General features: G+C 56.4%; 1 protein-coding gene across 3 annotated transcripts in view; it reads left to right on the forward strand.

The window, feature by feature from the left end:
- GRK3 (G protein-coupled receptor kinase 3) overlaps positions 1-26,242 on the forward strand; it is a 117,345-nt gene that overhangs the window by 81,590 nt on the left and 9,513 nt on the right. For all 3 annotated transcript variants that reach the window (XM_079151334.1, XM_079151333.1, XM_079151335.1), the window contains 9 exons: positions 642-741; positions 5,397-5,475; positions 7,373-7,503; positions 9,659-9,753; positions 13,484-13,591; positions 20,007-20,073; positions 20,992-21,092; positions 24,757-24,823; positions 26,021-26,116. In XM_079151334.1, the coding sequence (XP_079007460.1) occupies positions 642-741; positions 5,397-5,475; positions 7,373-7,503; positions 9,659-9,753; positions 13,484-13,591; positions 20,007-20,073; positions 20,992-21,092; positions 24,757-24,823; positions 26,021-26,116 (844 nt within the window). The remainder of the gene's footprint in view (positions 1-641; positions 742-5,396; positions 5,476-7,372; positions 7,504-9,658; positions 9,754-13,483; positions 13,592-20,006; positions 20,074-20,991; positions 21,093-24,756; positions 24,824-26,020; positions 26,117-26,242) is intronic.

A 26,242-nucleotide genomic window follows, 5' to 3' on the forward strand; every position in this document is an offset into this window, starting at 1 on the left:
TCAGCGGGAAATTCAGTCACACGCGCAGAACTGTCGGTCCCCAGAACTCCTCCTCGGCCGCCTCGGCCGCCACGGCCCTTCAGCTTTCGGTAGCCCTGCTACAAGGCTCCCGGCGACTGTGGGATCGGCCAGACCCCCTGGCTGCGCGTCATTGATATGAAGTTCATTGGTTGGCAGTGGTCTTCTCCACGAGCTTTAACCGTGGATATGCAAATCTTATTTATTATTTGAAGTATCACAGTAGGTTAGATATCGAGATTAAAAAGAGACCAATGTGGGACTCTTGGCTCAGTGTCCCCTCATCAAAGGCTGGCCACTGATGAGTTAATTCATGATTCCTGCCTGGTGACGGGCCCCACGCACCCCTAGTAGGCAGGAGCAATGCCCAAAGTTCATTCATATCCTCTACTTGATGCTCTATTTAACTGGGACTTCCGCCCCTGGGATGATGGAGACGTCCTAAGTCCCGCTAGGTGTCCCCCCCGTACCTGCAGAGCCAGTGTTCCTTCTGTGACACCCGTGCTGTTTTCACTCTCCGAACATCGCCTCCATCTTTAGAAACTGGCTGCGGCCGGCTGCATGGCGTTCGCGCCGGTCAGAGGCACCTGCGGGGCCTGTTCCAGGCGTGTCTGTGCTTCCAGGTACGCCATGAAGTGCCTGGACAAGAAGCGGATCAAGATGAAGCAGGGGGAGACGCTGGCCCTGAACGAGCGGATCATGCTGTCCCTCGTCAGCACAGGGGTAAGTGTCCCTCCTTCCTCTTTGCTTTTGACGTCTGTCCGTCCGTCTCAGAGCAGGACAGCTTATGTCCTCTGCTGACCACAGGGTGGAACAAGTCCTGGGTGGTCTTCCTGAGTCTGGCAGTTGGGGGGTGTAACAGCCTTCACCGGGCTCCCAGGAGGTCTCGAGACGCTGCCCTTCATTTGTCCTTGACTTCCTGAGATGGCAGGGAATCATCATGACAGAAAGAAATCACTGGAACATGGCAAAATGTTGACCGGCCCCGGAGGACCCCGGGAGAGGCAGCTCCTGCCTCCACCCGTGCATCACAGGGCGCAGCGGGGCTGACGGAGTCCGAGGGTCCTCCGGGGCCTGGGCAGCGAAGCCTCCACAGGGGACTCATCTCCCTGGCGGAGCCGGCTGCTCCCTGCCCCCCCCCCGGGGCCTCCGACGTCCCCACCCCGCAGCTCATTCCCATTTCCCGTCTTGTTTACGTGCCAGCCCCAGTTTTAGCGCAGCACTTGCAGAAATGACCCCTTCCCCCGTGTCCTCTTCATTTCCGAAGCGGCTTCCCGTTCTGACTGCTGTGTGCGGCCAGTGCTGTCACGGATCCACACCTCGGCTCTGCCAGGGGTGGTGGTGAACACCGGTGATCGCGGCGGCTCAGGAGGCTGAGGCAAGAGGACGGCAAGTTCAAGGCCGGCCTCGGCAACTTAGCGAGGCCCTGGCTTGAATTATTAAAAGAAGGCTGGGGGCACAAAAAAGAAGAACAAAAGAAAGAAAAAGAAGCTGGGGAGGTGGCTCTGTGATCAAGCAACCCAGGGTTCAAATCCCAGTACCAAAATGGATAAATAAATAAACGAAACCTCGGCTTTGAGGCTGCAGTGTCCTCGGGGTGGGGCACTTGCCTGGCACGCACAGGCCCTGGCTTCCATCGCCGGCTCTGCAGAAAACAGCCCAGCACCCCCCCCACACACCTTCAGCTTGTATTCGTGTGTGAAGAGACCACTGTGTCCACGACCTGTCCAGGACAGCCTGTCCGCGGCCCGCGCTAGCCGCTCCTGGCTGGGGGAGGGGACTCGGGACGGGGGCAGGCAGACTCCTCCTGTGTAGCCCACCTGGGTTCGATGTTGGAACCCCACCCAGCCCGCAGGCTTCTGCTCAGGGACGCAGGCGGGGGCTTCTACACGTCGCCGGATCGTGCCCAGCCGACCTCACCAGAGGATTCGAAAGAATCCAGTTTTAATGGCTGATCAAAGAATCCCTGTCAACTCGCGAGCCAGGGACCTGAGGCCGAGGGGGTTCATTCCTTGGCCCAACGTCTCCTGACGCCCCGGCCAGCCCTGCTTTCCTGTCGGCGTGTTGCGGGTGAAGCAGTTGCCTGTCACCTGTGTTGATGAATCACGGTCTGTTCTCCCAGCCTCAGTTTTAAGTGCGTCTAGAAGGCCTGTGTGCTGTCGAAGCAAAGGAATAGCAAAATCTAGCTGAACGGTAGCAAAGGAAAAGCCCCTGGCTCAGAGGTTCCTAATGACAGGCTTCTGTCTTCCAACCCACGGCCTGAAGCCTCTCAAACAAGACTCCTCGGGCGCGCGTGAGCTAGGGAGCCGGTCGGAGTGGCTGCCCGCGGTCTGCGCCCTGCTGGGTGCTGTTGGCCTCATCTGCGGCCCAGTGCCACACGTGCACGCAGTCGCTGGAGTCCTTGGTAGTCACTGAAATACTGATTTTTAATGGGTTGTCTCAGAGTCTTGGATGTTTATTCTCAAGAAGGCCGCTGGGAAGATGTTTTGATGTTGGAGAAACGTGAGGACGGTTTTCATGTAGCGTTTTAATATTTATTATATTCAGATGAGGGAGAATCTGGTTAAGAAGTTGTTTGATTTCTCACTGGTGTGACCTTAAGGGAATAAGTTTAAAAATGGGGTTATATTGGGCTGCTGCTTTGAACTAATTTAAGAGAATTATTTATATTTTTATTTAAATATTACACTCTATTGCTTTTTTTAATTTTATAAAGATAAAATGTAACCTAGATAGGATTGTTTTTTTGTTGTTGTTGTTTTTTGGTATCAGGGATTGAACTCAGGGACACTCACCTGCTGAGCCACCTCTCCAGCCCTGTTTTGTATTTGATTTAGAGACAGGGTCTCACAGAGTTGCTTTGGGCCTCGCCGTTGCTGAGGCTGGCTTTGAACCAGAGATCCTCCTTCCTCAGCCTCCCAAGCCTCGGGGATGACAGGCGTGCACCACCGCGCCCAGCTTATGTGATTGTTGTTTGGGCATCAGAGGCCACTTTTGTGAACTTGTGGTAATGCTCAGCTCAAGTCCACCCCGTGGGGCAGGGCTATTGGGTGCCGTGCCCCGTGTCCTGTGGTGGGAACTGAGCTGCATTGGCACCTGCTATTTGCACATGTGTCTGATCCACCTCTGCTCCCACCCTTCACCCACTAAGGAGGCAGTGGGACTCCCTGTTTCCAGCTGGCTTGTGCCGTGCTCACGTGAGAGAAAGGCAAGCATGCACGTTTGAGAACCAGGGAAAGCGTGCTGTCCCTGGGAGGACCTGCAGCAAGCTCACGGAGGGGCCGCGTGGGCACCCGGAGGGCCTGGCGCTGCTGCTTCAGGCCACTTTGTCCTTGTACTGCTGCAGAGGGAGGCGAGGCCGGAGCTGTGGAAGACAGTGCCAGGGCTGGGAGGGAACTGGCCGGTGGAGGGGCAGCCTTCAGCCCCCCAGGAGGCTCTGTGAGGGGCAGGGACGGTCGTGTTAGAGTTTGGCCACATCTGGGCAGGTCCAGGCTGAGGCTGATGAGGGGGCTGGAGGAGCCGGCGGGAGCTGGTAGGAAAGCTTCCTCCCAGGAACAGAGCAGAGAGGGGACTCTGGAGAGGGCGGGAGAGGGGCTTGCACCCTGGCTGGCTGCCAGGTGTCTCTGGGGCCTCAGGCAAGTCATTTGCTTTTAGGGACCCTGGCTTCCTTGTCTTTAAAATCAAGGTGTCGGACCAGGTGGGTTTTTTTTGAGTCCTTCCTAGTCCAGAGGCCTCTGATAAAATTCACACCCCATCTTAGTAACATCTTAAGGAGACTTTGACCTTCTGCCCTTGTCTCGGGGCCTGCATTGGAGGAACCGTACACCACCAGATTCGGAAATCCCCTGGAAAGCCCAGGTGTCCCCCTGGTCACATGGGTGCAGTTCCCAGTTCAAGCTGGGGAAGACCCTGGCTTTACCAAGCTCTGGGTCCACACGCTTCTCTGCTCTGCAGGAGCAAGGGTACCTGGGGAATCCCTTCAAGCAGGAAGTTCGATGCCTGACGTAGAAGGGCAGCCATCTGCAGAAGGTCATGGGAAGGCCTGGAGGAGGACAGGTGGGCTCTGTGCAGGACAGGCCATAGATGACCCCAGGACTTCTAGCAGAGGGACAGCATGACCTACAAGTGGAATCAATCTTGAAACCAGAAGAGACAGACACCCTTTCCACAGAACTTTAAGGGAAACCAGGCCAACACCAAATGAAGGTCACAGTCCACCCTGGAGTGATTTTCTCTGGAACATTTATGGAAATTGAGTTCAAGTTCACGAGTCTTTAGTACACAGGAACGTGTCCACTCAAAATTGCTGAAATGCCCTTACGTAGAGGTTTTCACAGGGCAAGTTTGGTTTACAGATTATTCTGTGGGAACTTGAACGTGTCCTTTGGAATTTAATGATTTGCCGTATCTGTTAAGAAAGTGGATATAAATAGTCTCTGCCATTTTAAAATTCAAATCACTTCAGTGGGGATTACACGCTGTGTGTAAAGAATCTGGCGAATCCGCCAGAGCGCTGGTGGGCTTCCCCAAGGAAACGGGAGTGGGTCTCCAGCACCCAGGACTGGAGCCAGGTCACCAGTGTGCCAGACGCCTCCGCGCTGCTCTGCCGGTCGCTGACCCCACGCCCACGCTCACCGCCCTCCAGATTTCCAACGCTGTGACTTAGCTCTCCCGATGTCGTCTTACAAAAAAATGCGCCCCTCTTTGTGTGGGGCTGTCACTCAGGGTCAAGCATGAGTCGAGTCTGTGTTACACGCCGGGGGCCTAGATGACAGAGACCGCGTGCGACCTGCTAAGCCTGCGGCTCGCAGTGTTGAGCCCTCTGCAGATGATGTCTGCGACCCTGCCCCACGACGCGCTGCCGTATGAAGACCCCTCCCTGACTTCGGGGTCTGTGCTGAGACACACTTGAGGTGTTTCCTGGTTCAGGCCGCATTTGAGCAGTGCCCTTACAAACATTCCTGGGCAGGGGTCCGGGTGCATCTACGTGCCGGTTGCTCCCGGTGTCTGCCTCGGAGCGGGATCACCTGGTGTCTGCCTTGGAGTGGGTCAGGGCGCTTGCAGGTGATGCTCGGCCTTGGCGAATCCCACCCAGGGGCTTGCTGAAGTGGCCGACCTATTGTACACTCCCAGCAGACGGGTCTCGAGTGCAATCGAAAAACAGGGCTGGGGATGTGGCTCAGTAAAAGAAAAGTGAGAGAAGATGTGGTCTGCGTGGTCGCCGGTGGACGGGGCGGAGGGAGGCTCCAGGTCCGGCTGGGTGGGGCGCACCTGCGTCTCCCCTGGGCCTTCGGCGGACCTCTCCTCCGGGGCTGCGCGGGGCGGGTCCAGCGGTAGACCTGCCCCGCCCTCCTCTCACCAGCCCCGTTCTCCCCCAGGACTGCCCGTTCATCGTGTGCATGACCTACGCCTTCCACACCCCGGATAAGCTCTGCTTCATCCTGGACCTGATGAACGGTGAGCCCCCAAGCCCCAACCCCGCAGCCGCTGCCCAGACCCAGGCTGCCCTGCTGGGCCAGGCAGCTGGCGGCCGTGTCCCCCCCAAAGGCTGTGACTCCAAATGGTTCCACCCTTTGGTTTTCAGCTAAAATCCATTTTACACTGTGGATTGTGATTTCCCTCCAGGCCTGCCAGCCTCTCCCCAGGAAGCTGGATTTTCTAGAAAATATTCTCATGAACAGCAGTGAAATTTGACTTTCTGGAATGCAGCTGGTCTGGGGCTTTCATTAGCTCAGTTCCTGGGCCTCAAGTCTTAGGAATGAAACACCTCACAAGAATGCAGGCCCAAGATAGGCGTGCGCCTGGACACCAGCTTTGCAGGACCCGCCGGGGCCGGTGCTAAGCTCAGACCATCTGCCTGCCTTCTGTATCCGCAGCACTGAGTCCCTCATCTAAACTATGAACCAGGACCCTGAGAACACCAAGTTCCCTTCAGCTGGAAAAGTCACTTTCTAAGACTAGAAAGGGAGTAGGTGGCCTGGTGTATATTCAAAGTGGTTTTAGTAACAAGAGCGGAGATGAGAAGGCTGCCTTTCAGATATGCAGAGGCCTGCTTCTGTTTTGAAGTTCACTCGAAGTTTTACTATATTTCTTTTTTTCTCTTGTTTTTTTTTTTTTTTTAATTATTTTGGTACTAGGAGTTGAACCCAGAGGTGCTTAACCCCTGAGCCACCTCCCCAGCCCTATTCTACATATTTTATTTAGAGACAAGGTCTCGCTGAGTTGCTTAGAGCCTCCCTAGGTTGCTGAGGCTGGCTTTGCACTCATGATCCTCCTGCCTCAGCCTCCAGAGCTGCTGGGATGAGAAGCGGGCACCACGGTGCCCAGCTAGTTTGACTGTATTCTGAGTGTTTGACTGAGAGCCAGATCTAGCCAAAAACACAAAGGGACTTCACAGACAGGATGACCAGCCAGCGATGCCAACCAACACCGCGGCACATGTCCCACGGGATCCTGTGGAACGGTTGCCTGTGCCCGCCAGGGGCCTTTGGGATCCTTCACATCTTGATCTGTAGGGACCGAGCAGCAGTGTGGGGAGGGAAGACCCTTGTAAAAACCAGGGCCACGAGGGTAGACACACAGGAGCACTTATAAATGAATGGAGGCTTTCCCTGTGGTTCACAGAAACACCCCTTACTGTTGGTGACCCTGTCCCTTTAACAGGAGGCCACATGCGCGTTTCCTTTTCCCAGTGTGGCATTAAGAGAAACTTCAGACCTACAACAGAGTCGAAGAACCTCACTAGGGACACTCAGATCCCCACCACCGGATTTTGCCTGTAAAAATGTTCCTGTATTTGCTTTGTCAGATATTTCTCCAAGCTGGGTGTGGTGGCGCAGGCCTGTAGTCCCAGTGACTCAAGAGGCTGAGGCTGGAGGATGGCAAGTTCGAGGCCAGCCTCAGCCACTTGGAGAGACCCTGCCCCACAACGAAACATAGCTCAGAGCTAGAGCACCCCGCATTCAAACCCCAGTACAAAAGCAAACACCAGCCTCTCATGGGACCGGTTTTGATTTTCCTGTCTGTGGAGGGGATGGTCGCCGAGCCATCTTTGGATCTGCACTTAGGTCGATTCAGTTACTGGACGGGATTTGTGTCAGCGAGGAGGGTTAGCTGGTCCCCGCTTGCTGGCCTAGCTGGGAGCCGAGCTTCCAGCCCACAGAGGCCCATCCCGCCCCCTAAGCCTGCTGGTAGCTGTAGTTTTCTCTGAGTCGTCAGGCACTCTACTGAGGTCAAAGGTCGGTGTGGAGACCAAGCTCTGGCCTCTTTCTGCTGGGCAGTGACTGTTGGGGTGCCAGTGATTTTGTTGTGCTTTGAACGACCCTCAGTGAGCGGGCTCCGCCTCTGATTCCAGGGGGCGACCTGCACTACCACCTCTCCCAGCACGGGGTGTTCTCTGAGCGGGAGACGCGCTTCTACGCCTGTGAGATCATCCTGGGGCTGGAGCACATGCACAGCTGCTGCGTCGTGTACCGGGACCTGAAGGTGAGCTCGGGCCCGCAGCGCGGGGGCCGGAAGCCTGTGTGCAGTCGGTCCGCCCAGACCACACTCTGCAGGGACGGAACCCCCGGCCAGCCCTGTCGTCACGGTAACCTCAGTGCCTGCTCCAGTGCCCCATGCAGCGTGACACCAAGAATTGAAAGCAGTTAGCTGGGCACGATGGCACGTGCCTGTCATCCCAGTGGCTCGGAGGCTGGGGCAGGAGGGTCGCGAGTTCAAAGCCAGCCTCAGCAACCTAGCGAGGTGCTAAGCAACTCAGTGAGACCCTGTCTCTAAACATAGTATTAAAAAGGGCTGGGGAGGTGGCTCAGGGATCAAGTGCCCCTGAGTTCAATCCCCAGTACCAAAAATAAAAAAAAAAAAAAAAAAAAAAAATATATATATATATATATATAATGTATGTATTTATGTGTATATATATATGCATATATATGGAGAGAGAGAATACGCAATTAGTAATGAAAAGTAGGGTGGGCAGTTTTGGAGTCCTGCCCATTTTATAATTAATCGTAACTCAGTTGATTGTATCAGTTACGCAGCCGACTTGGCCTCAGCCCCGTCAGAGCCACGGAAGCCCCAAGCCGAATGGCAGATCCTGCTCCTCTGAGCCGCACGGGCTGGCGCAGTGGCTGGCGGCTCTGCCCGCGGCCTTCCCGCTGCGCCTTGCTTTGAGCTGGCCTTCAACACCCTCAGTCGGGGTTTAGATCCCTGAACTCTGTGACCACCAGGATCTCCGTGCTCCGCCCAGGCATTGAAAACGAAGAGGCGACTATGATTCGGGGTGTTCCCACCGCAGACCGCGGGCGAGGTCCCCGGCTCTGCAGGGAGTCGGGAGGGTGACGCTCGTGCAGGTGTGACGGCCAAGACAGGCGGAGGCCAGAGGGAGGGTGGCACTGCGGACGTCTCATGCGGCGTCTAGACGTGGCGCTGATGACGGGTGAAGCCGACGGGCCTGCCCCCCGGCCCGCGGGAGGAGAAGATGCCGGGAGGGAGGTTCGCTCTCCCTCCAGGTCCCTTCCCGAGGGCCCGCGGTGCCCCCTCTCCTGAGGGAGCGGAGGCGGTGATCAGCTTCAAGCTTGCCTTCTGAAATCGTAGACACTGGATCTTGTTTTTGAGCACGCTGTGTTTTTCTCAAGACCCTTTGTGCATTTCAAAGCTTTCGTCAGGGTTAGAGGATTAATCCCTTAGCGTTCACGTGAGCGTAAAGAAGAAAACGCATTTTATTGAATCAGAAATAATTAGACATTGGTTGGCTCGTGACATTTTATTTCTTTATGCAAGTTTCACAGAAGAGTACACTACATGCTGAAGGCCCATGAAGTGCCGTTGTAATGTATTCTAATTTAAATCTATAACCGGTTTCTAATCATCTTTCTGCTGTATTTTTGTTTTCTAAGTTATTGAGGAGGCAGTGGCTTTATTTAATTTCTATACAAACTTAAGTCACTCATGATTATTCATGCTTCAATTTTGTAACAGCCTGCCATTATTTTTATTTCAAGCAAAACAATAGTTGATCTCTGGCAGAAAAAATGTCATTATGAAGACTGTAATTCAGTGCGTGTTAGGGAAGGGAGCTTCGTTTTCCATGACCAGCCTGGCCAAATCTAATCTTAATGGATACTTTTCTCAGGGTTGTGGGCAGAATCCTATTTGGCCATTTGGTAGGGCCCTTGGTTAATGGCGTGCAGATAAACAGAGATGACATTTATGGGGCTTAGTGTGGCACCACGGAGCGGCTGGATTTCCTAGGTATGTCCTGGTGGGCTCCCTTCTGTTCAGTGCTACGTGGACGGCCAGCAGCCCGGCTCCCCATTGCCCAGAGGCCCCATCCCGCTGTCCCGCGGTCGCTGGGTGCTGTAGAACCGCAGTGGGGACCTTCGGGGTCACCTGCCAAGGGCCGTTTCCCAGGTAGCAGAACCCTCCCGCCCTCTGCCTGCCTCCGTGTCCCGCGGAGGTTAAGGTAGACAGTGCTGCCCTCAGGTCCTGCCCTGCTTTGACGTGATGGTGTAAGCTGTGATTCGTGATCAGGAAAAACCATGACAACAGCCGCACAGTGCAGAGTGTGCCTGCTTACAGACGTCCCCTGCGCCGGTGGCATCCTGGGGACTCCTGAAGCTCATGGTCTGTTTCTGTTCAGCCAGCAAATATCCTCTTGGATGAACATGGACACGTAAGGATATCGGATCTCGGTCTGGCCTGTGATTTTTCAAAAAAGAAGCCGCACGCAAGTGTGTAAGTAGCACACCGGCCGCTCCCTGGCCTTCCTCTGCTGCCACTCGCGGTTCTCTGGGACGCTGGCTTGGCCGCTGGTTCCCTGCTGCTCTCACAAGCTCTGGTTTTCAACACGTGAGCGTGCGAGTTGGGGGATCCGGTATTACAGGTTTCGGAGCAGAAACAGGAGTGGGTGGAGCTGGGCACACGGGCCCATGCCCGTCATCCCAGGGGCTCAGGAGGCTGAGGCAGGAGGATGTCGAGTTCAAAGCCAGCCTCAGCAACAGCGAGGCCCTGAGCAACTCAGTGAGACCCTGTCTCTAAGTAAAATACAAACTAGGACTGGGGAGGTGGCACAGTGGTCGAGTGCCCCCGAGTTCAATTCCCAGTTGCTCCCCGTCCCTGCCCAAGGACAGAGGGGTGGGCTTCCTGTCACTGTCTGTGGGGAGCATGAATGAGTCCAGAGTTTAACAGCCTGCTTGGGGATGGGGGTTAGTTGGAAGGAGTCAGGCCTTCCAAAGGACTTGCCTCATGCTACCTGTGTGACCCTAAGCAAGAGAGTGACCTCTTTGACCCTCAGTCTCTTCTTCTACAGAGGTGGTAGTAAATCCCTTGAAGCTGTTTGTCACAGGAGATATGGGAGAGTCCATGTGCTAAGGGAGGTGCGGGCGGCTGCACCGAGCCCTCTCAGGCCGCGACAAGGTCAAGTCTCCCTTTTCATCTCCTTTCCTTCTTTTTCCAAAGGACTTTTTTGTTTTTTGTTTTTTGGTTTTTTTTTTTTTCCCCTCTGAAAATAAATTAGGATTTCTTCTGAAATGAAAGAAGCTAAATGTTCACTTGCAATTAAAGCTTTTAATAAAGGTCACATTGCTATATCTGGACATTGCACCAATCCGCCTCGTGACCATAGAGGGGCCTCAGCTCCTCCACAGACACGGTGCCTGACCAGTGCACACGGGCACTGGTTCCCGGAACCCACTGATAGGACGGCAGCCTGCAAGCGTCTGCCCCCAGGGCTCCGTGGGGACCCCTGGAACACGTGCTGGCTTTCATTTCCGCGTCCTTGCTGTCCGTTTATCGGGGGACCTGGCGCGTGCGCTTTGCAGTGAAGCAGATGACTTCTGCTTTGTCTCTCTACCTCTCACGTTTAGCACCGAATCCTTTCTCGTCCCTCTCGAGCGAGCATTTGTGTCCGTGGTGAATGGCTTTGGGTGGCTCCAGCCCTCTCAGGTCATGCACCCACCTGGGCAGGAAATCGGGCGCAGCCCCTTCTCTGTGTGAGCAGCAGTGAGTGGTTCTGAACCGTCCTACTTCGTGAGGGACGCCGTTGGGTCGAGCTTGCCCTTTAAAACCGGGGTCCGGTGTTAACAGTGAGCAGCTGTGTTTCTGTAAACACTTCTTCCACCGAGTCTGGGCCACCGTGATCAAAGCATCAGCATTTGCTGGCACTTACCATTACGAGGCCAGAGTGGAGGTTGTGTGAGCTTCTCCCAGGGAGTCCATCAGGCATTTTTAAGAGAGTCATTTGAATTTTTAATGCCACAGCGATTTGGTATGCTAATTTCTTCAATTTACCGTAGTCATAACCAAATAGGAATCCAAGAGTTCATAAGAGTTAATCTTGCAAAAGGATCGACTTTCAGACAGGAGGTTACTTATTTCTGTACAGGGCGGAGTGGCTGTTTGCTGACGGTCCCATCAGCTTGCAGGGGGCTGTTGTGTCACCTTGGTGCACACAGGGCCTGGAGGAGGCCGGCTGCCCGGCCGAACCAGCGAGCGCGAGGCCGCCACATCCAAAGCCCCGCCCGGGCGACGCCGCTCGTTGCCCCCATGCAGGAGCGGCCTGAGGCTCCGGCGGAGGCCTCAGGGCCAGCAGGCCGGGCAGCCTCTCCTGCACCTGGTGTGACCTGGTTTCTTCTGTAAGGAGAGGGTGGTGACAATGGGCTCCTGTGTCCTTGTGAGGACCAGCCCACTAAGTGATCCCACAGCGTCTGTTCCACGTTTGCTGGGTGCCCGCTGCTGGTGACGTGGTGGGGACAGGCCCACTCCCTGTTCAGATCCCACAGCCCCCAGGATGTGTCCAGGAAGTGGCGGGTGGGAAGAGGCGGTTTGGCCAGGTTGTGTGTCTACACGCGGCACACTGGCATCGTGACCGGCTCCTGGCCGAAGCTGGCTGCGTGGTGGCGAGCTCTGGAGTGCCAAGAGATCTCTCTGGGCTGGGCGGAAGAGCTGGCCAGGGCTTCACCCAGAGCTCGGCTCCTCAGGTCCATTCAAGGCTGCGGAGCTGGCCCTCGGGCTCCACCTGGAAGCGCTCTACCTACAAAGCAGCACCGTGGTCGAGCCTCCGGGTCCGACTTTAGACTCTGGCTGTTCAGTGACCGAATCAAAGATTATTCCAAACTCACGTCTAGCTTAGGAGTAGCCGTGAAAAAGTCGAAGGAAACAGGTGTCAGCGACCCATCTGAGGACCAGCTTATTTTACCGAGGGACATGCAGTGGACTGGTCACAGCGTCTTGGGCGTTCAAGTTCAAGTGCTCGTCCAGTGTTAACTGCAGTCGGTCCTTAGCAGATCGCAGCGGGACGCGTTAGCTGCCCGTGGGAACCAGAACAGCAGGGGGCAGGAGCTCCTGGGGGCGGTGGGCGTGGTTCATCCCGGGAGGCGTCTTTCCATTCCAGAATGGAGAGTCGATCCTCAGGATCACGGGCCGAAAGGTCACCAAGAGGGCTTTCGGGGCAGTGCTGAATTCGGCCTCCCAGAAATCGGCCTGGACGCCTGGCCGGGCTGTCTGAGCCGGCGTACCTCAGGGCCCTGCACTGCCGCCTTCAGGACGGCTGGACCTGCCCCCGGGACAGCAGCACGCATCGTCCCCTCTTCACGAGACGCTTTCAAAGTGCTCCTCTCAGGCAGGGGCTCCTGGACCCAGGTGTCCCGGGCCGTGACGGGCCAGGTGGCTTTCTGAGCAGAGGTGAACTTAAAGTGATTGCACCCAGGTGGGAGTGGAGGGCGGAGCCCGCAGGCACCCGGCCCTCCCACGTGCGGGAGCTGTTCTTGGCCGCGGGACATCTGCAGTCCCCTCGGCACCCGGGAGGGAGGTGTTACCTCCTCACCCCTGTTACCGATGAGGGGAATCGGTGAGGTGCGAGGGGTGCAGGGCTTGCGATAGGGGCGTTTCTGAGGCCCTTTCGGGGTGCGCCTTGGAGAAGGTCCCCGGGAGCCCCTTGCTCCTCAGGAAGCAGCACCTGCTCAGCCCCTGGCGGAGGCAGGTAGGCCGGGAGGGAGCAGAAGGCTTTACAGTCGCACCCCAGGGCCTAGGTGACCAGGCTGGGCCCAGGCCTTTTCCCAGCTGCCCGCTGACCATCTTCCTGTCTCTTTGTGCCCAAGTCCTCTGACCTTCAGCAGCTTACAGAGGCCCCCGCCCCCATCCCTGTGCCTCATCCACTTAGGAACTTGGGGGTTGTGCTCCCCTTTCCTCTCCGCCCCGCCCCCTGCAGGCCTGCACCTCTGACCTGAGCTGTAGCCAGGGCGGAGGTGGGACCAGCTGAGACTGGGACTTCACCCCTGGGCCCTGGGGCTCCGTCCATACTCACTGCACCTGTGAACTGGTTTCTACGACTTCACTCGCTAATGAGGGCGGAGGCGAGGAGGTGGGCCTCCCGCGGAGGCTGTGGGCGTGGTGGCGCGTCCTGCGCACCGCGGCGCCCCTGTGCACCCTGGAGCCTGATCTGTGACCGCTCTGCCCTCTCCTCCAGGGGCACCCACGGCTACATGGCCCCCGAGGTGCTGCAGAAGGGGACGGCCTACGACAGCAGCGCCGACTGGTTCTCGCTGGGCTGCATGCTCTTCAAGCTCCTGAGAGGGTGAGTGGGCTGCCCGCCAAGGCACCCGCTGGGGACCCAGAAGGCTGGGGTGGGGGTGGCCCCGGGGGCGGGATTGCCTGGGGTACCAGGGCCCCGAGTCCGACACCCAGCACCACAGGAAGGACGCACGGAGCTGGGAAGCAAGGAGGCCCTGTGTTACCTCAAGTCCACAGTGGCCTCACTCTGGAAGGTGATGCCGGGCTCTTCCTCCCCGGAAGCCTGGGAGCTCACGGTCAGAGGTCCCGCAGGAACCACACTACTTTTAAACCTAAAATAAGACTGTTTTGAGATGTTTCCACTGACCATTCGTGTTCTGGAGTATCGAAGACTTGTGTTGAAGTGTAGATGATCAAAGGAGGTGGACGAATGTTTTCCACGTGAATCCATCACTCACTGTTGTCTTGAGAGCGTAACGCATTTTGAATTTTTAAATTAATATTATACTCGGCTCCTGTTCCAAACTACCAAAGATGATAGAGCGGAGAGGATTGGGGAAGGGAAGTGGTCACAAAAGAGGTTCTTCTGTGGAACGCCTAACGGCGAGGCGAAGTTGCCATGAATCCAGAGACGTTTCTGCCAACCTCCGTGGAGAGTTCGCTTCTGTTTTATTTTCTGGCGACAATGGGGGTTGAACTAGGGCATCTGGTGGCTCAGTCAGTCGCGACAGCTTTCTGGTATTCTTCACTCACAGACGCAGAAGGCACTTCGCCGTCTCCTAGTCAGGACGCCCCTCTGCCGCCCGTCCTGCACAGCCCTGCAGCGGGCTGGCGTGTCCATCGCAGCCTTGGTGAGCACCTCGGCCTCTTGCTCCAGGAGCACATTTGGAGGAGACGCCCACCTTCCCCAGACCAGGCTCGGAGCCCCTCACTGTGTCCTCAGGACAGATAATCCATTGCTCGCTGCCCGCCGAGTCCCCGGGGACCCACAATCGTATTATTGCTTAGCCAGTCGGGTCCGTTGTTCGTAATTGAATCACTGTGTTTGCAGAGCCTGGTTGGGCTTTAATTCCTGTCGTCAGACAAGCTGACCTGATTAGAGAGTTTATGCAAAGCAAACCAGAGAAGGCCAGGCCCAGGGGACAGCCCGTCTCCCAGGGGAGCTGCCACGAGGTGGTGGCAATGCCAGTCTTTGTTTTGATCGCTGCTGGGGACAGGATGGAGACACAGAATCCGTGTGGACGGAGTTTGAGGCTGATGGGAAACCGAGACAGATCAGCCAGGGGAGAAGAGGGTCACCAGTCAGGCCCAGCAGAGATGTCTACGAGGCCTCCACTTGGTTGGCTTCGTGGCCCTTTCTGTAAATGCACCGGTGTGTGCAGGCTGGAGGCTGCTCTCGCCCTGCACTGCACTCTTGGGCACTGGATTGTCTGGTTGCATGGACACCACGGTGTGGCTGTGGCCGATAAAGCCAGGCCCGTCTAAATTGGCCACACCTCAGCTTGGCTGCACGGGGAGACTCGTTCTCTTAGTGAAGTCTCGGTCACACTAGGTGGGAGCCTTCTGCCCGTGCGGCTCCTGTCGGGGGTCTTGGCTGACGTGACTTCCGAGGGTGGTCAGAGGATGGGAAGGAGGAGGATGGTGGAAGGGGTGGGGACGGTGGCTTCCATGGAAAGGCTGGAAGGGGCGGCCCAGCAGCCAGGGGGCCGGAAGGAGTGGCACCCCCTGTCGGGAGCGTGCAGAACTGCAGGGGCAGGAAATTCAAGACTGGTACAAGAATGTCCGTTCCAGGCCTGAGTTGCCTGCCGGGAGGAGGGTCCTGCTGTCTGGTTACCATTCATTGAGCCCCAGAGAGAAAATCCTTCCATTTTAAGATGGACAGGGTGAGGCATGTGTCCCCATAATACCTGTGATTCATGCCATTCTTTCCATGATCTGTGCAAAAGTCCTTCACAGAAACCTGCAGTATTCAAAGCAAAGCATGGCCAGTGTGTCTTGGCTCCAGTGGTCTGAGTGAGGGTCGACGCATCTTTTAAAAAGGTGTTTTTAGTTGTCGATGGACCTTTATTTGATTAACTAATTTAGATGTGCTGAGAATCGGACCCAGGGCCTCACACGAGCTGGGTCAGTGCTCTACCCCTGTGGCAGTGGGGAGTGGGGAGGCAGGAGGGCCCTGGGCACAGGGCGAGGAGCGCAGAGCAGGCGTCCCGGCTCAGCAGGGCGGCGGCCTCACGTCGGGCCACGCTGGGGGTGGTGTGTGAGTGGGCCTTGCAGGGTGGACGGGATCGAAGCCCAGTTGGGGGTGGGTGACAGAGGGTCCATGTTGGGGACCGGGAGCAGCCGGCTGCTGTCCTCCAGGGGTGCCTGGCCTGGTGGGTCCCAGGCAGAGTGAGAAGACCAGGTTAGGACCTGTTGGCCTCTGATGCCATGCTGGGCGTGTGGCCGGGTCCCCACGGCCCCCAACCCTGAAGACTCTGAGCAGGAGTGACTGGGCAGGAGGCTTTGGACGGGCCAGCCTGGCCACCACGGGGAGAGGGCGCTTTGCCTGTGCAGGCGTCAGAGCTGAGGAGTGCCCAGCACGGCGCTGGGAGAACAGTGGCATCGCCACCAAATCCAGCAGCTGGGCGCCTCGGAGGCCCAGAGTGAGCCCAGGGTCCTGAGGCCTTCCAGGAGCAGGCCCGTGGTGGGGTCCTCAGGAGGCATGACTGCGCACGGGGGTCTTCATCCCCTGAGCCGCAAACCAGCGCAGCAGCCACACGTGGGGACCTCAGGGCCGCCCCTGGGTGTCCCGTGTTCCCACGCTGTGGAGAAGGCAGCCCGTGGAGCTGTGCACATGGAGCCCGTGGAAACAGTGCAGCCAGACCCCGAGGGGCAGAGCACTGGCTTGGGGGCCTCCGGGGGCCTGGCTGAGGGTGGCCTGTCCCCTCAGCACCCTGGTACCTTGAGGAACAGCCCCTGTCGACCTGGAGACACATGGAGACACGCCTGGAGACACATGGAGACACGCCTGGAGACTCCTGGAGTCACCTGGGGACACCCCTGCACAGCACAGTGCCCTCCCACAGAGCCTTCCAGCCCCAAACGCTGACCGCTGAGATTCAGAGATGCTGCTCTAGAGCCGGCGCCCGCCCCCTCCTCCCACCCTGGCAGCGAGCTCTCGGGGTCCCGGGCAGTCTTTTCCACCTCGGTCCCTGAGCCTCAGCCCTTCCGCCCTGGCCGGCGTGTCCGTGGCGTCTCCCTGTCACTCTGCGCCCCCGCTCTGCCTGGTGCTCAGAGGCATGCCCCGGGTGGAGGGGAAGGCCCCGTGGGAGTCACGGGCCTGGCGCGGCTGTGTCCTGGGGCGCCAGTGCTGCGGGCGGCGGTCCACAGGCTGCGTCTTCAGACGGGGACCTCTACGCGTGTCTCAAACAATGCCCACAGGTACTTCAGGTCATCTGCGTGTGAAAACCTGTCTGCATGGCACATCTGCGGCATTGCCAGCCGATCCCTCTCTGGACTTGAGACGACTGTCAACTCAGTGGCTCCAGCTTGAGCTTGTCACCATTGACTGTCCATCCCTGGGGGTCAGACCTGGCGGAGCCTGGGCGGTGACCTGGGGCGAGGTGGGCGCTGCCTGGGGTTGTCTCGTCCGTGTTCAGAAAGGAAGGGAAGGTCCTACCTACTGACCACTCTCGGCTGAGACTCAGGAGGCACGTTTAAGTGCCTTGCAATCATTTTGAATGGCCACTGCAGCTGGGGCTGGACATTCCGTACGCCATCCATTGTGCCACAGAGCCAGTTCCCAGCATGCAGTCTTCTGAATTCTGAAGTCAGGTTTTGCCGTGAGTGCTTCCTTGTCTTGCCTTGAACCCACCCTTGTGGGTGCGTGCTTGGAGCTCGCCTGCCGGGTGCTTCCTCCATATTCCTCTCTCCGGAGCCGCTTCCCAGCTAATGCGGGGAACATCGTCCGCTCCCCACGCCCACCATGCTGAGGGCTGCCACTGATTGCCGCACCCGTGGGTCCAGTCCCACGCGGCCCCCATGCTACCAGGACGTGGCGCGTGGTGCTGGAGAGCTTGGCACTGCAGCGGGAGCTGTTGACAGGCCTGCGCTGTCTCCTATTTAACGCACCCACATCAGGGAGCAGCTGGGACCACAAGGGATCTGGGACCACGTGCCCCACTCAGAGTGGAGATCATGACTGTTGTAGGTTTTCTTTAACATTTTCCAAAATAGAAGCCAAATCTTTAGCTTTGTTCACAAAGAATAATCAAGAGTGCGTTGGAAGCAGATGTGCATCGGGATTCTGACTTGAACGCCCGACTCCCTCACCACGCTGCCCCATGGCGCCTCACTGAGTTGGACGGGCGTCGCTCTATTTATAAGTGGGCTCTGGAGTGCCAGCCACGTGCTGGCCGTCCCCTCACGCTTCTCTCTCTGTGGTCTCGTGAAAGACTTTTAAATTTAGCACAGAGACTGTTCTGGAACACAATGGGCCTCTACAAGGTCAGAGCACAGCCCTTTCCTTCCGGCCTTGGAATGCAGGCAGGGCATGAGGGTCAAGTGCAGGCGGGGAGGCCGGCTTGTCTTTGCCGTTTTGTGCTGCTCTACCGGATTGCCACAGCTGGGCGGTGACAGAGAGAGACGTTCACTTCTCACTGTGGTGGAGGCTGAGAGGGAAGTTGGAGAGAGCCAGCCTGCCCCGCGTCACAGGTGGAGGGCCCGGGAGCAAAGAGCAGGGGCAGCCGGCGCCACACCCCTGAGACAAGGACGGGGGCGCGGGTCACAGTGGCCGTCAGCACCCCTGCACGTGGGGGGGCGGCGTCCCCACCTTGGCAGGGGTCCTTCAGCTTTGCAGTAGGAGCCAGCTGAGCCCAGGAGAGCTCTCCCTGAACCCCTTCTCGCAGGCCGGGGAGCTCTGAATCAGGAGCAGCCAGAGCAGGACGCACGTCCTCAGAAGGCAGGATGCACTTGTATGCCCTTCCTCTGGAACTCTCGCCGGGTTAATGTTTTTATGGATTTATGCAAAAGAAAATGATGGAGGTGTGTTTTAAAAAAATAATATCTTCTAAATAAGAGGTCATATTTTATTTTTACAGCCAATTGCTTTTTAATGCAGCAGCCGCGTCTTTTCCTACGTGGGAACGAGGGGGAATAACCATCGCCTGTCCAAATCTATTTTAAACAGGCCTGCTCGCTCCCACCCTGCCTTGTTTGGATTCTGTTTTTCAAATTAAGTGGTGGACGCAGCTGTGTGTTCACTGTGTGCCGAGGGATGACAGGCATCACGGAGCCCTCTCTTGCACAGGGAGAAAATCAAAGCGTCCTCCAGGCGGGAGACTCTGCCCCATGCCAGTCTCTCCAGGGGGTGGGTCACGGTGTGACTTCAGTGCCACTGCTAGGAAGTGGCAGCGTGAAGACAATGGAATTTGTTTTTTTTAGAAGCCCCATGATAGATGTGCTCAACATGCTGGTCCTTTTCATGAAGTCAGTGGTAAAATGCCCCACCTCCATCATGTCCTGCGTGCCTGATAGATGATTTACGGATGTCACCCTGCAGGCCTGTGTTGCCACAAGGGAGCTCCATCCCATACGTCCCTTCTGTAATTTTCAAAGAGATAAATGGGCTCTGTGGGGGCAGTTTACATGTTCAGGAGCGTCGCCTGGTGACAAGCTTCTCCGGAGTCTTGAACACGTGGCGGAGTGAGAAGACCCTGCCACACGGTTTTCCAAGTGTCACTCCTCTGTGAACAGGCCCAGGGCCCTGTCTTGGGGACTGGCTGCCCTCTGCCACCCCACTAGCTGTTCAGGGGTCTTTGCCTCAGTTTCCTTCTCCCTCCTGTGGGGAGCGACGCATGGTCCCCATCTTCCAGGTGAAGGACTAGGTGCTGCGGGTTTGTATCTGGCTGCCAGACAGTGAGCAGGAAGTCACAGCTGGACCTGGCTCCTGCAACCAAGGTCTGGTCTCTGCAGGGCTGGAACACCAGCACCCAGAGCCGCCAGCCCCTGGGGGTGCCCGATGGTCCACAGCCATCATCACAGAGGAAGGGACCGCTGCCCATTGCTGGCTTCCAGGGAGACACACTCCACCCAGATCATGCTGTTGGACTGTAGTTCCTGGGATGATTTTAGGGCCAGTGTTCATTCAGCTGAAAAGATTGCATGGAGGTCGTGGACATCTCAAGCACTTGAGCGTCAGACGTGGGCAGGTGCCTTTCATTTCATGATGGCTTGCTGGTGGCTCATCTTCCCCCTGAGCGTTTTCACTGGAGCTTGCCCTGCAGAGAGAATCAGGCAGGTGAGGCGGGATGGACATCCTGCTTGTTCAGGATGGTCACCATGTTTTTATTATTTTTTTCTGGAAATGATGCCCATGATTTTTGCATTTCTGCAGTTTTTAATGAGCAGTAGCAGGACATTTGTACTTTCACCAAATGTTAGTCAATATGTGTGCTCCTACCTGGTGACATATTTTAATAGAATGTTCTTTATCTCCACAGTCACAGCCCTTTCAGACAACATAAAACCAAAGATAAGCATGAAATAGACCGGATGACTCTCACCATGGTAAGCATGAGATAGACCAGATGCACCCACCATGGTAAGCATGAGATAGACCAGATGTTCTCACCACGGTAATCATGAGGTAGACCAGATGCTCTCACCACAGTAATCGTGAGGTAGACCAAATGCTCTCACCATGGTAAGCATATGGTAGACCAGATGTACCCACCATGGTAAGCGTGAGGTAGACCAGATGCACCCACCATGGTAAGCGTGAGGTAGACCAGATGCACCCACCATGGTAAGCGTGAAGTAGACCAGATGCACCCACCATGGTAAGCGTGAGGTAGACCAGATGTACCCACCATGGTAAGCGTGAAGTAGACCAGATGCACCCACCATGGTAAGCGTGAGGTAGACCAGATGTACCCACCATGGTAAGCGTGAAGTAGACCAGATGCACCCACCAAGGTAAGCGTGAGGTACACCAGATGCTCTCCGCGTGGCGAGGGGATTAAAGATTCTGTTCTCACCTGCATCAGGGCTTTCAGACATCATTCCAGGAAACATAAAAATAATATGAAATACCATATAAAATATGGACAAATACTGTAAAACAGTATAAAGTATTATATGTAATATGCAAAAGTTGGCTTTCGTGAAATAAATAAGCAGAGGTACAATTCCTATCAAGAACATCTAAAAGGAAAATGAGATAGATGCCAAGGCAGGAATCAAGATTCACAAGCAAGCAGCCTAAGAAAGTTCTGGAAAGTCGAGAACGGGGAGATCCAGCCCAGGGAGGGATGCGGAGAGGCAGGAGGACGTTGGGCGCCCGGATCTCGCCCGCCCGGGGTTGCCTCTGGCTCCCTTGGCCGACCTCTCCAGGCGCAGTCTTCCATGCTGTCCCGACCTGAGGGGCCTCTGGGTGAGGGTGCTGCCCCCAGGAGCTGGGTTTTGAACTCTCGCTCTCTTCCCTAGAACGTGGAGCTTCCGGACACCTTCTCCCCGGAACTGAAGTCCCTCCTGGAGGGCCTGCTCCAGCGGGAAGTGAGCCAGCGGCTGGGCTGTCATGGAGGCGGGTAGGCCGAGGTCTTCTCTCCTTGCACCAGGGGGAGAGAGATGTGTGCGCGTTGTTCTGCGTGTCCTGTAACCGAGAAGTCCACAGCCCTTTAGCCATAACACCGGCCTGGTAGACCATGGAATGAACGCTGGCATTGAAGTCCGCGGTCCACCTGGTGAATGACCCGTGTCTTGACCATGGCAGCGAGATGCTCTGATCGGCTCCCGTGATTTCTGTCACGCGTACCTGAGTAACTGCCGTCTCCTTCATGCTCTCTGTCCCCTGCCCCCCAAAGCACCCCGGAACAGTCAGACCGGGAAGGAGGCTTGTAGAGAAGTGCCCACCACAGACTAAACCCAGCCTGCTTCAAGTGGAGAGGACAGTGCCTGGGTGTGCATGTGCCCTGCGTGTGTGTCTGTGTTTTCAGAGTGGCAGGTATATGCCTGTGCTCATTATTCCTGGATGCCGTATGTATTTTATTTAGGCCACAGCTAAACAATATGCTCATATGCACATTTCCTTTTTATCAGTCCCCCTGAGGGGCTGCATTCCCGGGGATAACGAAGCCCCGGCCACTGCCCCTCCCTTGCCCACGGCTCACGTGCATCCACACGCTATTCCGGGCTCCTCTTCTGCCTCCTTCTGTCGCTTTGAATCATAGATTTAGCCAATGGTGCCTTTCCCACCAACTAAAAACAGCCTCTCTTGAGTTCCTACTGTATACAGTGTGGCTTTGACCTTCTCTCTGGTCCTTGATTGCTTCTCTTTCACTAATGTGGTCACATTCGTTTTTACTTTGCCATATGAAGTTGTCACTCTCTTCTCCTTATTCTTTGCTCAAATGGATCATGATCTTTGTGCTTTGCAGAGGTTGATTTCAAAAGTTGCAGATGAAACAGTATTTACATCACAGAGCTTCCACTTAGTCTGGTAATAGACCTTCAATTTTATTTGTATGACATGAAATACGTGTATATGAAGAGATAATATCACAGGTGTGGGCTTTTATTTTCCCTGGTTTTCTTCACATCATACCACCTACCAGCTCCAACATAAACCTTGTGATTTCAGCTAATTTTCTTCTTTGCAGCCGACGCTGCCCTACTCTGCACTCCTGGTCTGAATCAGTATTTACTTGATCCCTGGCCTCTACACTCTTTTAGCTGGAGTGTGTTCCCAAGGAACTCCTTGGAGAGGGGCCATGAGAGGCCCCATCTCTGGGTTCTTACCTAGACTTTCTTCCCACTGTTCATAGACATGACCGATATGCAGGCCAGACTCAGAACAGTCACTAGCAACTTGCCAGCACTTTGAAGATGCTGCTTTATTGTGTACAAGTAAACAGTCCGTCTGGCCATGTAACTCTCATGGGTTCCTGATGCCAGGTGCTTTCTCTCAAAGACTCATGCTGTCCAGCTTAGGGGAGAGTCTTGTTTAATTTACATAACATTTCCTCCATTTCTCTCAGAAGTCCATTCGCTGGATGCTGGGACTTCTAGGCTAGTCCTCTATGCTCCTGATCTTATATACTATCCATATCTTTGCTTTGACTCTTTATTATGCTTTCTGATCATTTAAGTTTTCGACCCTTTTATTGATTTATTTTGAAAAATGTAGCAAGTTTAGTTTCTGACCGTAGAATCTTTCAGGGGTTGTCTCAGTCAGCTTTTTTTGCTACTGCGACTAAAAGACACAACCAGAACAATTGTAGAGGAGGAAAGTTTATTTGGAGACTCACAGTTTTGAAGGTCTCAATCCACAGACAGCAGGCTCCATTTCTCTGGGCTCGAGGTGAGGCTGAACATCATGGCAGAAGAGTGTGGCGAAAGGAAGTAGCTCACATGATCAGGAAGCAGACTCCACTTGTCAGATATAAAATTTACACCCCAAGGCCACACCCCCAAGACCCACCTCCTCCAGCCACGCCCCACCTGCCTCCAGTCACCACTGAGTTCATCCCTCAGGGGATTAATCTGCTGGTTCCGTCAAGACTCTTGTAACCCAGTCATTTCTCCTCTTGACCTTCTTGCCTTGTCTCCCGTGTGAGCTTTTGGGGACACCTCACATCCAAACCATGACAGGGGCTTCCCTCCTACTAGAATGAACACCTAGCTACGGGTGCTTGGGGGTTGGTGAGGGGAAGGAGGTGTGGTGGCAGGTGTCCATCGGCATCAACACCAAGGACCCCGTGCTGTGTCCCAGTCCTGTGCGTCACACTCTCACGCCCTGTGAAGAACCTGGGGGTCAGCACACGGCTTTGTCCCCAGGACCCCAGCTTGGCCACTCTGTCTAGTCCCAGCTCCCTGTCCACCCCCCAGCCTGTCTACTGATGACCCTGGCTGCCGTATCCAGGGTGGATGTGCATCTCCATGCTCTGCTGCCGCTCAGTGCCTGTTGGAAAGGAGCGACGCTGAGCCAGAGGCCGCCTCTGCGGGGATCTCCCTGTGAGGAATCCAGGCTGCGCGTCTAGCTTGTGTCTGGGTGTAGTGACGGGGGCAGGAACCGCAGCAGAGCAGCGGAAAGCCCCAGCGCTTCTGGTGGACATGCCCAGAGTCTCGGTGACCTGGACCCCACCCCACTCAGCGGCTCCTGAGCCCAGCTGGACTCGGCATTGACGTGGGGTGGAGATGGCGTTCAGCAAACAGGCAGCCTAGAGGACAAGGGCTGTGAGAGGGACCAGGAGTGACATGAGCAAGGCAGCGGGCCGACGGGCACTAGCCTCTGAGGATGACGGGAGACCTGTGCAGGTGGAGGGCTTATGGAGGGAGGGCCTCGGACATGCTGTGGTTCAGAAGAGCCAGGAAGGCTGGAAGCTGAGGATGGAGGAAGGGGACAGGTAAAGAATGGATCCGAGAGGTGGGCCTGGCCAGGTCCGCTCGGCCCTTGTGTCCCTGGGGCACGGTACTGAAATGTGTCTTCAGTTCACGGGGAAGCTGCTGGAAGGTCTGGAGCAGGTGGGGTGGTTCCAGACATGACCTGCCGTGGGCGCGGCGGGGGCTGGGAGCGAGGGGCAGCAGAGCAGAGCAGGCAAGAGGAGCGTGGCCCGGGTGGTGGCGGAGCAGCTGGGACCCGCCATGGGGTCCCCAAAGGGCTGCTGAGGAGGCTCTTGGACACGAGGCCTCTGCAGCCGGGACTTGATGTCACGTGAAGTCACCAAAGTACCTCAGGCCTGGGTGGGCCATGGCGGGTGGCTGAGGACAGCCCTGGGCTCTGCGGCACAGAAGGACAGGGGCGCGCTGCTGGGGGCGGGGCTCTCGCCCCTCATCTAAGCAAGTGCTGGGTGCATGGCTGCCATTTCCTGCCCTTTTACCATCGGGACTAGCAGGCATTTGCCACAGATTTCTTAAGCGTGTAGCTCTCCACTTGAATTCTCACGACCTCGGGTCGCCTCTCACAGGTCTGCAGGCTGGGTGTGTCCTCTGCTGTTCCGTCTGAGATTTCACCCGTCCACACCCAAGCCGCGTGGCACGGGAGGGGCTTTTGTGTGTCGGTGGCAACGCCATCAATAGTCGGATGGTCTCCCAGAATCAGCCCGCGGTGTCCCCAAAAGTCACAGCACATCCCGTGCTGCTCCGAGAGCAGCATCCGTCCCGTGCTGCCTGGGAGCCGGCAGTGGTCCCTGGGGGTCTGGATGGGCCTCTCACGTCCCCAGCACTCAGCACCTTTGGGACCTCTCTCCCCAGTGCCCAGGAGGTGAAGGAACACGGCTTCTTCAGGGGCATCGACTGGCAGCACGTCTACTTGCAGAAGGTATGTGCCCCCGTGCCCTCACGGCTGGCTTCCTGGAACCCGTCCCCGCTCCCGCTTCCTGTGTCCACAGAGCTCTGCCACCTTGGCTGACCCCCTTGGGGACGACCCCTCCCTCTTGGTTTTCCTCTCTGGATTGGCGCTGCCGTCCTCGGGCTCGGCGTCTGCAGACCCCCGAGTCGTAGGTGGGAGACAGGCGGGAAGGAAAATGGCATCCGTAGCGAACAGGCACTGATATTCCCCCCGGTTGGTTATTCCCCAGACACACAGTAGAGCACTGTTTACATTGTACTAGGACCGTGTCATCTAAGGTGACTTGGAGTGTCCTGGGGTCGGGGGGTGCAGGTTCCAGCCACAGACCTGTGGTTCTGCATCAGGGTCTCGGGAACGTGCTCATCTGGTGAATGTGCCGGGGGTCCTGGGACCCGTCCTCAGGTGCTGAGGGATGACTTCTACAAATTTTGAAAATATCCCCTCTGCAAGTTAATTAAAGGTGAAATAGAGCCGTCGCGGAGCTAACTCAGATGTCCATGGAGTCAGGACATTGCGTTTCTGTCCATCTGCTTGAATTCTTATCTTCCTGTGACCACGTCCTCTTTAAAAGTCCACCAGAAGCCTTTGGCATGAGCATGGGTATCTTGTAGCCCAGTCCCACAGAGTTTAAGAATCCGCATGATTTGATATCACCACAATTCCCTTATTATTATTATTATTTTTTTATTCTTTTAAAGTATTTTTTGTGGCGCTGGGGATTGGCGGTTCTGCGTGAACGCGAGCTGCCGAGGAGGGACCATGGTGTGGAAAGGAGGCCCTGAGGGGCTGGTCCTGCAGACAGGATCCAGTGAGGCCATCGCCCAGGCCACACCTACTGGTGTTGGAGCTGGCGCTTCTGCAGGTCCGTGGTGGCGGGTTTTGGCTCCTGGACCAAAGGCACACCACGTCACCTGAGCTGAGCGGGGCTGCCGTCGCGAGACTTCATTCTATTTTAAAATTATCGAGGACTTGGAGGTCTCCTTTCGTCCTGAGACTCGGCTTTTCCCTCGGGCTGCCCCGTGCAGACCCCGTGAGAAGGCGCTCGGCTCGCACGGCCCCAGCCTGCCGCTCAGAGCGCAGCGCGTCGACGTCCCCCAGCCCCTGTCGCTGACTGCTGGGTGGTGCAAAGGGCAGCTGAGAAGGAACCTGCCTCCTGGCTTCTTTCAGTACCCACCACCCCTGATCCCTCCCCGGGGAGAGGTCAACGCCGCAGACGCCTTCGACATCGGCTCGTTTGATGAAGAGGACACCAAAGGCGTCAAGGTGCGTGCGTGGGGCTCCCTTCTGGGTTGGGTGGAGAGTTCCTGCTGTGTCCGCTCAGCCCAGCGGCTTCAGTGTGGGCAGTTTGTAGAACGTCACCTGCAAGTGAATAGCTCCGTAGTCGACGTG

Source organism: Sciurus vulgaris, assembly GCF_902686455.1.
Source record: "Sciurus vulgaris genome assembly, chromosome: 8".
Lineage (NCBI taxonomy): Eukaryota > Metazoa > Chordata > Mammalia > Rodentia > Sciuridae > Sciurus > Sciurus vulgaris.